The 15,558-nt window shown below is 37.9% G+C and overlaps 1 protein-coding gene across 2 annotated transcripts in view; it reads left to right on the forward strand.

Moving 5' to 3' along the window:
- The window catches only part of LOC119651970, a 50,545-nt gene continuing 34,987 nt past the window's right edge, over positions 1–15,558 (forward strand). The window contains exon 1 of one of the 2 annotated variants that reach the window (XM_038055863.1): positions 1–362. In XM_038055863.1, the coding sequence (XP_037911791.1) occupies positions 311–362 (52 nt within the window). In that variant the 5' untranslated portion in view covers positions 1–310. Of the gene's footprint in view, positions 363–13,405; positions 13,811–15,558 lie in introns of those variants that run through there. The other variant, XM_038055862.1, reaches the window with a different exon arrangement.

The raw sequence follows: 15,558 nt of genomic DNA on the forward strand, positions 1-15,558 counted from the left end.
CGTCGTGAAGCTGTTCAGTTTCGTACGAGCCTCTCTTGCCGTCAGTAATATAATAAGAACACTGAGAATAGGTGGTACCATTGGGTAGCCTGTTTCGCGTTCCACTCCAGTGATTTTAATTAATAATAATAGCCGATTATCAATATTTATATTTAGGTGTCCAGACAGTGAATGCACCATAAACATAACCCTGAGTAGAATTAATTATTTCTTAACTTGGAATGCGAGTGTCTATTTAACAAACAAAACCGTTTAACTGTGGTGGACCAAATAATATTTATATATTCGTCTAGTGATTAATAATAAAATAATGTTTTTGAATATTGACCTGGTCTTATTTTGGATTGCTTTGAGCAGTTTGTGTAAGTACAAATATTAATTTATTTGACTTTTAATGTGGATCATCTAGTTTTGTTACTAATCTGCTTATAGTATACGCTATTTGTATACATTGTAATAAAACCTCACATGGATCTCCCAGCAGCTAATAATAATATATTTATTATTTTTCTGGGGCCAATTATGAAGTTATTGTTTGTAGTGATTTACGATGGTGCAAATGTATAATAACATAATTAAAATTAATTCTCAAAAACAGTTACAAGGAAACCTTCATTGCAGTATTTATTGCAACATTTATTGCAATATTTCATAATGAAAGTTTCCATCACAAATTTATGCTATTTTAAAAAGAAATAAAAGAAATGCCGTATACATATATACATCAGGTGATTAATGGAATACAAGTTTTCGTACTTTGAAGGCTCATGATCTTAGTCAATATTTTCTCGAATCAACTTAATAATAGTATATTACCTATTTATTTAAATTGGCCGAAAAACCCCCTTCAGTGCATCCTACGGGGGATAATACTGAAAAATTCGATGTAATTCCTGCCATTATTAACACATATCAAAGTTAACAATTTCATGCGAATTCACTGCATCTTAAAACAAAGTAATGTGAGGCTGACGTCATAATTGACACTATAGTTGATATATAATACTAAGAAGTCATATACAAAGTAGCTACTTTTTCCCGATATCTTTTTTGTAACTTGTATACAAATCATTTATATCTGTTTTGAGTGAATCTCTGCATACTTTCTTAATAATGGGACTGTGGTAGATCGATTGCTTCTTACACAATAAAAAAATATGGTATAATATCTGAAACATCCACCTTCCGGTTTTTCTACTTGTATCCTACAAACCACTTTTGAAAAATATTTTCTTACTCAGGCCCCGGATCATTGAATTTTTCAACACATTCATAAAAATATATCTAACCAAGTATGTCTTGAAAATGGAATCTAAATAGGTACATATATTTAAATGTTTTAAGGATATCCACCGAAAACTTTTCGAACATATCGGAATTAGTCTTATAGATTAATTCCAATTTCAGCAAAAGAAGTGAGGCAAATCTGAAATGCTGTAATCGACTATTGAAAAAAAATGAGAGGAAATGTCATTTCCTTTTTGTTCCATTACTTCTTTAATTTTTTTACCAAGACTATAACTAGGGTTTAAAAAATTATTTGTATCTGGAAAACATTGGAAAGAAAATAATGTGGCGCCATGTTGTCACAATCTCGGCAGATGCAGGATTTTATCAAATACTAGCACTAAGATTCGGACGACCCGACCTACTTAGAAGATAAAAGGACTCTAGTGATGTTAGATTAGACAACTACCTGCTCGAGACGCCAAATTTCTTTAATTCACCGAGCCAGGGACATAGTTAACATTCTTCCCCACGTATTTCCTTTCAATATTGCTTTTATGAGGGATATCAACATCAATAATATACGCGGAGCTACCCGGCTTACCAACTAATATCACGTCAGGCTTTCCTGTGATTAGCCTATGCTTGTATGCAAGGTTGCCTGTTCGTATATTGCAACGGTGTCAACACCAAACCTTTTCATTTTGAGCTTTTCATTAGCTCGGATGACGACCACGCCATCCTGAATGGCACACATAAATCCCTCCATTTCAGCAAAGAGCTCCTCAGCATGCAGCCAGCCGACTCAGAGGATTTCAAGATCTAGGCTAAGTGGAGTCAGCCCACAGTTACAAACAACTGCATGCAAGGGACTCTGCTGCTCTATGCTGCTGCTCACGTAGCGAGTCGACTTGACAGTGATTGTGTGCCACCACGTCAACCACGCCTCTGTCTCCGATGCAAACTCAAACTCGAGCATGGGTCCCTTGAAAATTTCCTAGCTATTTGTAGAAATCTGTCTCGGTCATAGCCTGTATGTGTAGGTCAAAGCTATGTTCGACATGCAGCTCGTGATGACCTTTGCGGATGGCTTGAATTTGACACTTATCTAATACAAATTCCATCCGAATATCACGTCTAAATATGTCCACTATTCGCAATAGCTTCCTAAGGTCGTCAGTACTAGTATAGAGCTTGATGTCATCTAAGTACATTAAGTGTATTCGCTGCACTTAGCGCGTAGGCCATCTTTGGTCGAAAAACCATGTCCTCTACCATTCAGTAGTCATGAAAGATTTGACAAATATTCCGGTGAAGATGCCCCTTCGTATATGGGTAGGCTCTGAAGTATTGGTACCTTCAGAAGAGCGCATTGACAAGGTGGTAGTCACCCTTCCATGAATGCTGCCAAAATGCTTATTAGTTTCAAATCAATATGATACAGATTTAGAACATTAGCCAGGTGCGCGAGATGCTGTGAAAAGTTGTGGCGTAATCAAGAGAGATTCCTTTGTCCTCTAGTTGCTTGTCATACAGCTACCGAGTCCATAATGAGTTGCTCTTTGCAAACCCTTGACCCGACTCGACAGCCCTTCTGCTTCTCGATCAGAATGTTGTAGGTCTCGAAGTAAGCATTGACCTTTCTACTAATAATGGTTCTTATGAATTTGTATCAAGCAATCGGTCTTGTGTCTGCGGAGTCCTACATTGTAGGTAATTCCTGCAGTGAAGAAGGATGGAAACTGCTCCGGCTGACTTATGACCTGATTTATGCTAACCGACTGTGTATACTGGTAAAATTATTATCCCGGAAATTCTACACCTGATCCAAATCTGGTCGAACCTCCTCTTTGTAAACATCCGGAAAATTCATGCCAGGCGTAGTGGCATGACGGGTGCCTTTAGCGGTGGAATTCGTCCCGAATCTCAGCGGAGACTTCAGCCAAACTCTGCCCCCATCGACTCTTGGCGACTAGCTTCCGCGATTCCGGGATTGTGTCAAGTAATAAAGGAGTACTGGTCTGTAACTCGCTCCACAGTTACGTGCGCGTATTACAGGAAATGCTTGACGAATCTCTAGTGCAACAAGGAGGGGTAAGATATTTTACCTGCTTCCTCTCACCTGTTGTTATTTAGTAGTAGGAGTGGTTGATAAAGAGTTTCATCTCCTCAATCCACTTCATCCGCTGCCTGCCTGAGCCTGCTGAAGTGGTCGGCACAGATTGTGGCGAAACGACTGCTGCAGACGGAGCCGTACTCCTGATCATCGTAGCGCCTAGACGTCGAACCGCACCACGATTAACTGTTTTCATGCCGTGCTGTCCATTACGGGAGCCTGGCTCAGATACTAAGTCGGACGATTTTCGCCGATTATCTTAAGTTCCCTCTTCTCTTAATTTTTTGGATTTGTATTTTATATCTAACTGCCAGGTGTGGTAATAGCCTCCTCATTGAGTAATCTACAAGACTACAAACTTCTTCCACTATTTTCACCTACCTCGTAAAACGCTTCGGTAGGATAAAGCCATTACAACTGAACCTATCTATCCCTACTTCTTTGACAACCGGGCTTGAGAGCGGCCACCTTGGGGCCACAACCGAACTGGATCTGGGCCTCCAAGGGCGATTCTTTCAAGACCGGAACAGTACACTACTGGACTATGCTGCACTGTAGGAGGCACTGTGATCAGTATTGCGCTCACCCATGATTATTACTTTGCTTTGACTCAGGTAGTCATTCCCAGCTGGGTCGACTGGTACCTTTCGCTCCGATAGCCTAGTGTCCCCACAACAAGGCCATCCGGAGGCAACGTGGCAATTATCGCAGATAATTACAGAAAATCTATGGATCATGTTTACCATGCGAAATTAATCAGTTTACTTCTTTTAAGTAGTAATCGTTCTTCAGTGATAATGGGCCTGCGAAAGAAAAGATCACTTACCAACCCCGCCCTCCCCTTCTTTATATCAAATGTCAGAACTAAGGTCAGTTTTGGAAAGTATTACTCAAGACCTTTCATTGGATACCCCACACGACTATATTCGGTAAAAAACTGTACACTCCCGTATATATGGGAACCCCAACCTCGCGATGAGGAGAGGCCCGTATGTGCGTTCACAATTCCTACCTTCGAACCAAATTTCATGTCAACAGAAATACCCATCTTTGAGGATACCGCGTGTGGCCGACAGACAGACGGGCAACCTTATAGAGACTAAACCGATTTTAGTAAAAGAGGCATTATCCGTACTCAGAAGCCGAAATAAAGGCTCAGAAGGTGAAACGTCAGTGCGCTAATGATATAACTACAGTAACTTAAAAAAAAACGATTCTCAATTTCAGAAAGGTATATGGTTTCACACAAACGGCTAGCGCAAGGGTAGTGAAGTAATTATTGATCTGCGGAAAAGGTCGTACTAGATTGGTTGTCCGTTTTCTGAGAGACCATATGGAACTTAGAAGGACATTAACTGGAAATCAAATCACTGTAGAGTCACTTAAGAGTTGCTTACGCTACTTAGTTAAAAGCTGCAGAAATCTTACCGATAATATATAGGACATCGGCGTCATAGGTAGTTCAGTTTTATAGGCATATGGCTACAAGCCAAAGGAAGTTGAACAAATTAGTCGGTTTTTAGCTTAACATAGGCGAAGGTAAACGTTGTATTATGTATGTATGTGAAGGCTACGTTCGGCGATCATAATGTCTAAATTTCAAGATACGCTTGGCAATTTTGCCTTGGGCATAATTTATTTAAGTTCATGCCATGCCATTTCCGATTGTTTGTAACGCAATGGTCCTTGAGTGGGGAACTAAAGAAGCAACCACATGAGGATATAGTTCATTAAAAGCTTTTAGGAAGATGAATATTATACTGGCCAACGAAATTGATGCGAATACCTAATAGAAAGCGAATCTGGCTGGCTTGTGGATCTGTCCTTTGTCAGCACCGCACTAGCGCACAACAGATCCTGGAAAGTTAATTAGATCTGCACCCACAACAACCGTAAGGTATTGTCTTTGTGCTATGGACATGGCGACAAAGCAGGTGATTTGCAAGCCATTTGGACGTCAGGTTGGGCTGTGAAAGCAGTGGCCAAACCATTCTAATGCAGTTTTATGTATCAGTGTCAAGGGAATACACGTTCTGTAAGAGCAAAGCTAACTACTGGTGGAATATGGAACTGGTCAATCCAACCAGAAGATCATCGAAAAGCCGATAGATAAGACATATCAGTAAAGAAATAGTCATTTACATGGAAGTTTGCTGAAACTTCTAATTGACTTTTTAACGAAGCAAGAGGAAATGATTTAATGCTTTGGTCCGAATCGGACTGAAATCTACAGGTAAGTTCCTATAGGCGACTCGACGACTTCAGAGTCACCTGTCTTGACAAATTACGTCCCTTAATCTTTCGGTGGGAATTACCTAGCTCATTCCATTAGGGATAATCGCCACTAGAGACCTTCGACCAGGATGATAATTTTCGTAGTAACCAGACATGAGTCGCCCGAAATTTGCAGCACAATAGGGGGGACAAAGCTTCAGACCTGCATAAAATACCAAATACAAATTTTTGAGAATTTAGGGGATTTTTCAGAAAAACCGCATGGTTTCTTTTAAGCCAGATTATTGGCACAAGGGAGCAGTTATAATTACAAAGCACTGTAAGCACCGAAGTTATCCTCGCATTAGAACTGGGAATCATATCATTATTTCCACCATTGTTGAAGGGACCTCCCTGAACAAAATAATAATAATAAAACATCAAGCTCGATCGACACGGAGCAGGCTTGTTTTGCGTTCAAAATCCGCTGACACTGACCAAATTGACATTCTTAAAATCATTGTGTAGTAGCGCAGATTAAGAGTGTAGTTCCGATTTTCACAATGCTCTCACAACGTCATCAGAGAGTGAATCCGAAGCACTTTTAGTAGGAAGAGGATTTCGGAGGAAATACCAGCTATTATCAGATGTATGATGGTGTCACTCACTGTATCTAATTGAGATTTACATTGAAATTGAAATAGTACATAGGTGTGGTTGATAGACTAAAGCCAATATACGAGTTTATGGCTATCGTATTTTGTGACGTCAAACCAATTTGACTACTGTTAAGATAAGTTTCATCGATTTGATATCCATAGTATCCCTCCAATAAATCAAAGAACATATAAAACTGAAATAAACGTATTTTTCTGGGTATTCGTAGACCTCGACAACCTCCAAAGGCATGATGTATCTATTAGAAATTTTTTCTTTAGTACTGAACTTTTGGGTTAACTATAAGCTTTTTCCAATGTGGCAGCCTTTCGATACGTCATGTAAAGTACTATTAGTTCAGAGATTCAGCTGAATACTTTAATAAACGTGGCAAACGTCTAGACGTTTTCTTATTTTTGTGACTATATTTCACAAAATATAAGGCAATCATTTAAAACTCATCAATGCAAAATATTTCCTCCGGACAGGTTGGTATGATCAGATAAGATGTGACTTTTATATATTTATAATATCTATTTACTAAACTATTAATTGATCATTATATTTGATATTGATTTTGATACATATACATCCATTAGCTGAATTAGACGAAGGTGCACTGCAGTATTCTGTAGTCTTACCTTCTTTTGGATCATTGGCACTCAAGGTAACATCATCGTTTTCAGATACATAAAGGTCATAGAGGTTTACGTATTTCGATGTTACCTCTACCTCTAATATTAAAGAGGTTATTCATGGTCAATCTATGACTCATGGTCCAACTATGCGGACTCTATGAAACATGAACTCCAATCAATCCGTGAGTGTTCTAGGAAAATTAAGATTTTTCAAAGAAAAATGACAACTAAGTCTGGGCATTCATTCATAAATTCAAATCATGCACTCGTACTCTAGACGTTTCCCGCACTCTACCGTGTATTGTTCAGGTGACGCAAATATAATATGTATACAACCGTAGTGGAAAGTTTACCGTTCACGAGATGGATGGATTCAATGAATGCGTCACCTGGGATTCCACAGCAAGAGTAAAAGAAATCTCACTTGCTCAAAAGTGAACGTCATCAAAGCTGTCCAAAGATAAAATTAGGAATTCGGTTGTTAAATATTCAGAGGAAAAGATAAAACGGTAGCGTGAAGGTTTAATAAAATTTAAATGCATGTATGTCTAATTGATTAAAAGAATTGGAAAGTAACAATTCATGACGAAAATTGCCCCGAGCTGCTCTTCTGAACTTTGGAGAATAATAAGTTTTATCTTAATACGTGGTTTGATATGTTGTATGTGAAGTATTTCACTAAAAGTGAATTGATGAAGCAAATAAAAGACAAACTGAGTAGGTAAATTTCATGTTCCGATTTTTTGCTTCAACAACTTAGGAAACATTTTGCGTTATTACCATATGCAATACATATTTCCCAATAGCAAATTTACGTACATATATCATTTCATTTGTTTGAAGTGCTCCAATTAACAAAACAGCTGCAAAATAAAGATGAAATAGAATTTATTGAATAAAATTATTTCAACATGTATAACTCGCATAATGTGTCGTAGATAATGTATATTGCATAAACGATAAATTTAAAATAAGCCATTTTAAAAGAATGCATATTTCCACATTTCTGCAAAAGCAAATTTTGCTGGATTTCCACAAATTTCAAGGTTTCTTAAACTATTGCAGTTTTTTGCGGGTTCATTCAACTTACAGTATTTTGGAATCACTATCAGCTATGTAATATTTCAAATTATCTTCCGTTGATTAGCTTAGAAGAGTGATGATTAACACCTGATCGTTTTGAAATGTGTATAAAGAAGGAACCGAGTGCATCCTTCACATCATCATTTGGGCTATTGTATTCTGACCTATTATTGGACTTTTTTAAGGTTTTGTGTAAAACAACATTTGACATTTGTTGAAAAGGTGCGAAGTGCGAGGAGTCGAAATTCACCATTTCTTTTACGGACCCATTCTCAAAAACTACTTAACCGAAAAATATTAAAAAATCAGGAGGTAGCCACTATATGGTGCCTAGGCTCCGAGATACCCTCCACACTTTTATATGTTCAACTAATGTCAATAATAGTATATAACTATCGTCTTTAGTAATTGACTGCAGAACCCCCCCTAAGTTCATCCTAGAATTACAAGCAATGTAGACAATAATGTAGAGAATGATCCGACTAAGTTTGGTGGACATTGCACTATTACTAACAAAGTTACAATTGGCGAAAATTCTGGCTTCTGTGCAAGTTCGAGACTTTGAATGTCACTATCCCCCGAAAATGGATATTCTCACATAATATATACATAAACTTTACGTATTTTACTAATGCGACATATACAGAAATACACAAAACGTTTCATACCTGAAACGTCCAGTTTCTGGTTTCCCGACTTGTTTCAATTTGATTCTCTCAGGAAACTGAAATTTTTGCCGTACTTGCGGAAGCTGTAGTATGGATTCTTCTTACGATTTCTTTGCATTTCTAGCTTGGAGATTTCATTAAATGGTCAATATGGCCTTCGTAACTTGTGGGTCAAGTATTTGTATAATATATTTTTCGCATATGAAACGCCTATAAAAACAACGTCCCGACAAGGAATTTTATTATATCGATGGCTGAAATCAACATGACAGTAGCAGTTATCCCCAAGTCAGTTTCTTCGATGTTTAACTTACGGTCAATGAAAGTACATTGCCTAACTGTCTGTACACAGTCGTTTTAGTTATCAATTATTCTTTACTCTACTAAAAACTGTAACAGCTTCTACTTTCGAAAAAATTGAACACCTCTATTTTGTGACAAAGGATATCTGTTTTGAGAGGTGAGATTCCAAAAACAAATGTAAATTAAATTTCAAGGGATTACATGCAGGGCGTGAAAATCAATGGAAAATCTTAGTGCATATTCGTTAATTGCATTATATCTCTTTTCTTTTGAAAAAAAAGAAGCTTCCCCACAATATGTATTAACCGATGACGCTTACAATTTTCTAATAAACATCTTTAAATTACCGAAAAAAATCGAGATAATATATGTACTGTTACTGCATCATCATCGGCGACACAGCAATCGGTATCCGATCTAGGCATGCCCAGACATCCCGGTTTTGTTCCGAGGACCACTAATTCGATATCCCTAAAAGCTGTATGGCGTCCTGGCGTATGCCATCGCTCTATCTTAAGGAGGGTCTCAGGGTGGATCATTCTCATCCATATAGATTAAGTGACCCGCCCACTGCAACTTGTTGAGCTGGATTTTATCCAGCATCAAACGGTCGTGGTATCACCCATAGATTTCGTCCTTATGTAGGCAACTATGTATGTAACCCCTTAAGTCGCTATCTTCTATCATAAGCAAAAAAAAAAAAGAAATCTTAATTTGAATCCTTTCTACTCTTCATATTTCAAACAGATATATCGTTATCACTCCTCTTTATGAAACGATTTAATTGTACCGAATGCTGATTTTTCAAATCTTCCCATGCATATTTGGTTGCGCGCTTTATTATAATAGATGGTTTATAATATAATTATTTAGCAATCGCAAGTTAGAAGTAGAATGGTTGCCGCCTAGAATTTTGCTAAACTATTCCATCTTTACTTTTCAAAAAGCAAGGAACATACATGATGATTTTTGTTGGTATATAAGTCCATCAAGTCTTAGGATGATGCATTCATCCACCTTACTATCCACTGGCACAATTTTGATATGGGTAATGGTTCTGGTTCACCGTAAAGAGATATAACCTTTGTTGTACCCAATTTATCATACCATATGCCTTTTTTTACTAATCTTAAAAATCTTTTGAGGAAACCGCGTCCTCATGTTTCCGATCCTATCTGGTACAGAGAACTTAAAAATTCCCTTTATTTTCACCTTCTGGTAGTGCTTGCAGTGCCTAGTGTTCTTCGCCATGGGAATTGGCACGTCGTACTCACGCTTTCATAAAATAATAATCGCTGGCGCAACAATCCATGTTAGATCAGGGCCTTGAAGTGTGTTAGAGCACTTCATTCAAGACCGTTACGGTACACTAGGAGGCAATGTGGTCAGCATTGCGCTCGCTCGAGATTATTACCCTGGATTTGACTCAGGTACTCATTCACAGCTGAGTCGACTGGTATCCGACGTCAAATCACGATACAAATTCCACTGCCACCAGTGAGATTTGAACCGCGACCTTCCGTACGACAGCCTTGCGCTCTAACCACTCAGCTATCCGGACACGCTTTCATGGTGGAATCTAATGTCGAGTTTTCAAACTGCCCTGGCTTTTTTTAAATTTTTCTATCGCTCCTCAAGTTACATTTATCTTGGACCATTCATAGTATTCTGCTTTTCGTTGGACTAGGAACTAAAGAGTTTCGAATTTCGAAACAAGGTCAAGAAAACACTCGATAAACAGCGTTTTTTAGTTGGAAATTTTCGAACCTGCGACAAGTTTAGAAAAGTACTTTTATTTGATACGTCCTATGAACACATTTGATAAGAAAATATGTTACAACCCCTCTCGCATGTATAGGGTAAATTTCAGTGTTTTAAGGCTTCACACTTCCAATGTTCTCACCGAATTCCCTGTAAATTGGTGTATTTGTTTCCGACCAGAATGCGGGTGAAAAACAACCGGTTAAGCAGACAGACAGCGAACTGACTTTAACAAGTTTTCGTTTTATGCAAAAACCTTAAAAAATACCTTTTTGATTTTCATATCGGACATCATGGACCTTCGCCCAATGACCCTGCGCGGATGCACTATACTACTACCGAGTGAACAGAAAACACTTAGATCAGGTTGAGGTTGTTCTGTGCCAATGTTCTTTCTGCCTTGTTATATGGGAGTAGCATATGGAAAGTGAATCTCACTGTCTCTGGAAGGCTCCAAGCCTTCGTCAACAACTGTCTGCGTCACATCGTTGGAGTACGCTGGCTTCATATTATTTCAAACAAAGAACTTGGTCATCACACAGGCCAGTCACCCGTACGCGATGTGATCGGAGAGCAGAAGTTGCAGTTGATAGGTCATATTTTAAGAAAGGTCGATAATTGCAGTGCTGGCGACGCTATCCAGTGGAACTCACTACCCTCAGATGACCGATGAGTAGGTCGCCTTAAAAGCACTCGGCGCGGAACAGTAAAGCAGGAGTGCGGGTATCTTGGGAAGTCGTGGGGGTGCTGAAGCGCATTTTAAGTAATCGCGAAAAATGGCGCGTAGATGTTGTTGACGCGCTACATCCTATATAACAACCCTATACCCTGTTGGCTCATGTGGGCTATTTAGATTTAAATTCTCTCAATTGGACCACAGTGACATGAAGACAGTACCGATCATGGTAAAGAGTCGCCCAAAACCATCAAAGTGGCTCTTCGCCCTTGGGCGTTTTAACGGTTATGCTTTGGAAAAGCTAACTAAATGAATTTATTGTCTGCGCCTATTACCGTGTCACGGCTTTAAAAAGGAAAGCAGCATGGTACCGACATCAACTAGTTTATAGCCCGCTTTCCGAAACTAAGCAATACTCCGAAGCAGAACGTCGTAAATATAGTGAAAATAATCTAGTTGCCCTATCAACTGAGCAACAAATTTTCCGAGAAGTTTCACTTGAGCTCAGTGTGGAGTCTTCAACAAACCGGATTGAACTAAGGAGCAGCCAGTATACTCCACCTCACCACTTCATGAACCCAGTAGTCAGGATAAGCTTAATAATTGGGGATGTCGAAGCATGTATGTTCATGCGTGCCCCAGGTTGACTGAAAGTTTTCTTTTTTACAGCACTGAAGCAATTCAGGATGCTTCACTCCCTACAAAAATTATAAATGGTACATCCTTCTTCACTCCTCAATCAACAACTCCAGTTGTAGGTTATGCAATTGTGAAGAGGAGACCATCTAGCACATAACATCTGCGTGCAGAATTTTGAATAGAGTCGAGTGCACCAGCCGTTGTAACCCCGTCTGCAAGATTCTCCATCAAAACCTTGCGTTGAAGCAAAACTTGGTACAAATCACCATCCCCATTATAAGTATACTCCGCAGAGAATCCTGGAAAATTATCAGGTCAAACCACTGTGGAATCACTATACTGCTACCGACCACAATATTTATCTCAAGGAAGAATGAGCGCGTTTCACAATCGAAGTAGCTGTACCGTCGGGCCGAAACACTGTTAAAAAACAGCAAGAAAAAATTCGAAACTGCGGCCCCTTTGCAGACAATGTGAAGCAGACATGGAGACTACAAAAGATCGAAGTAGTCCCAGTTGTAATTTCAGTAACGGGATTGATCCCGCAAAATTTACACCAAGCGCTGAAGACGCTCGAGCTAAGGGTCAGAATATACATGATGATTTCCGTGTGTGTGGTTCCCGGTCCATGCATGACATACACGACACCAATTCTATAGTAAATGTGCGAAAGTTTTTGCTCGCAAGTGATTGAAGAACGTCGAACATGCGTAAGGCTTTTCTTTCACCATACAAATTCAAGTAATGTGCCGGGAGACGAATCTCCTGCAGTCTTCTTCCCTGTGCTATAGTCCAAAGGGTCCTGCCCGGTAACAGTCTGACTTAGTGGGCTCTACTCTAGATTCGCACTGTTTTCGATTTGATGTCTACACATGCATATACCTTTGTAGTTAGAAATCACCATCACACTTTGCGTTAACACGCATCATTGCTGTGATGCGGGGCATTGCATGTTCTCTTCAGCCCATCCTTGGGTTGCTCACCCCTCGGTCCGGTTGGGCGGGAGGAGGGTTATTGGGTTTTTTTGCCTATATATCGGACTAAGTTGTGTATCGAACTACATATTTTTTTATTCTTACTAGGAACAGTAAAGATACACGTCTCCCAAATGAGTTACAAAGCTCTAAAACGCAATGTTTTTGCTCTCTCGTTCACCTATTGCAACAAAAATATATATGCATGAACAATGAAAAACACGTTCACCAGTTTTTTGGCATAGCATGTTGTTCAATAATATTCGTCATTAATTGTGCAGGATGATGAGCGTAGTGGAAGAAAAAACACAAAACATGTTTTCAGCACGCTACTATTTAAATAACAAAAATACGCACCGAGAAACAACTGAATGGTTGAATGTGTGATATAAGATAGTGATTACTTTATCTCCAAGGTGTCTCCAAAGTTTCGTACGTCTTCCAGGTGAACGTAGATCAGTCGGTATAAAGCAGTCACCTACATACTTTCGGCAGGTGAACATTCCATAGCATAAACTTGTTGGAATTATTTCAATATTTAACTAAGGATTAACTTATGGTACATACTTCTGATAGTGAATTGTGTGAAAATATTTTTAGACCGTATATTTTGTTGTGTGGTATGCACTGAGGTTTATCAAAGTTACTGTGAAATCGGTAAATTTGTATTTGTGGCGAGAATCATTCTGTGTTATCTTTATACGTTCACTTTACGGTTTTGTTTTGTGATAAGAATTAGAAAACAAGAATTGTGAGTTCCTTCAGAAAGTGTCTAGTAGAATTTCTAGTAATCTTTAAAAATATGGAATTACGAATAATAATTGGAGTGATGATTGGTTTGATCGCCTGTTCCGGTAAGTTTTGATTGATCAAAAATGAGCTATTTATAACACTATGACTTAACAACATTTACGGTTTAGAAATTGACCAAGTTTAATTGAAGAAGCACATGGTGTAATTTTTTACACTTTCCCATGCAATATTTGCATTTTCTACAGATTCTTAATTACTGATGATTGATATTTTACAACCTTAAGTAATGACTCAATAGGTTACCGTTTCCAATTGTAAAGACTGTAAAGTTTTCCCATGATATTATCAAAAGTAACTACTTATGAGGATTCCCAGCGTGATTCATAATGAGTTGAATATGTTTGGAGCACGTACATACCGTTGCTCATAAGTTCAGAATGAATTTCGTTCATGGTTTGATTACTGAATATGAAACAAATAGTAAGCTTATTGCAAACCTGTTTATCACTTATATAAATAATCCATATAATATCAATCGATGACTCTTCGTAAAATTAGTAATAAAATACTTCAAATAACTGGGTTCGGTAAGCAAGCATTTTGATAATAAACTTTATCTTCTCATGATTCCAGATTGAGATAAGATAAGATTTTCATATCACTTTTATCCATACAATTATGTAGAATATTCGTATGTTGGTACTTGATCAATCAGCGAAAAAACACAATAAAACCAATAAATGTTAAACGAATACATAGCCAAGCTCCCTAGATTAAAAGTATAATATAATATATGCTATATGGCTGAATTGTAAGCATACTTTGTAGCATATTTATTGCCTTCAATGATTGGCTAACAATTTCCTGCCTTTGAATTATGTGCTTTACCTTCTTAGGAAAATTAAGACGGTATTATTTAACGAGAATTCATCTCAGTATGAATTAAAACATGAATACTTTTGCTCTGACCTATCTAGTTCAAGTTTCATATATGCAATTATATGCACTGTGGAATGTGGATATTTGTTACGTTACCCTGACAAGGAATTAGTTTTATAATTGAATAAATACTAATGATTAAATTCAGTAAAAAATGACCTCAGGTACTAAAATGACTCTGCGGTTTTTACTTATTGTGAAGAACATTATTCCATAAAGTACAGTTGAAAATAATATGAATCATATCTATTCCTTGATTCACAAAGCAATGAACACGAAGAAAGCGAAGAGAAAGAATTAGTCATGAAAAGCAATTGGTATTCAGCAACAATAAACTAATTGATCGCATCGCTTCAGAGTCAAAATTATCGATTATTTTAATTTCAAACCCAGCAGCAACATGTTTTTTGAAAATTTAATTTGGTGCAGCAATTATTTTGATTTAAATAAAACCGCAAATTATCGCTACTCAAATACTCTTGCATCCGATGAAACAAAACGATACTTAGTCAACATTTGTATTCATTCTGTGCTTGATTGCGGTTTTATTGTGACTGAATCTTCTGACTGCTTCGTCGGTATTTTCGATACTACTATCAATTAACAATTGTACAGCAGTTAAAAATTTGTAAGGTTAACTGATTTGGCTCGAAATTAAAATCATACATTTCTTCGAATTCCTTTTTTTCGGCAATTTCTAGAAATATTATCTAAGCAATCTTTTTCAATAGAATTTACAATATTCGTCAATTGGTCGGCTGTACTTTAAGGGGGGTCATCCTGTGTGCCGGATTCGCGGAATAGATTTTTTTGGCATCAATTATATCTAGATATAGTGTAGAGTATATGGCCAAGGTGATTTTCGGAGTTGTTCGGAAATTATAGTATTAAAAACGTGATAACTCACATG

The sequence above is a fragment of the Hermetia illucens genome, chromosome 3 (genome assembly GCF_905115235.1).
Source record: "Hermetia illucens chromosome 3, iHerIll2.2.curated.20191125, whole genome shotgun sequence".
Taxonomy (NCBI): Eukaryota; Metazoa; Arthropoda; class Insecta; order Diptera; family Stratiomyidae; genus Hermetia; species Hermetia illucens.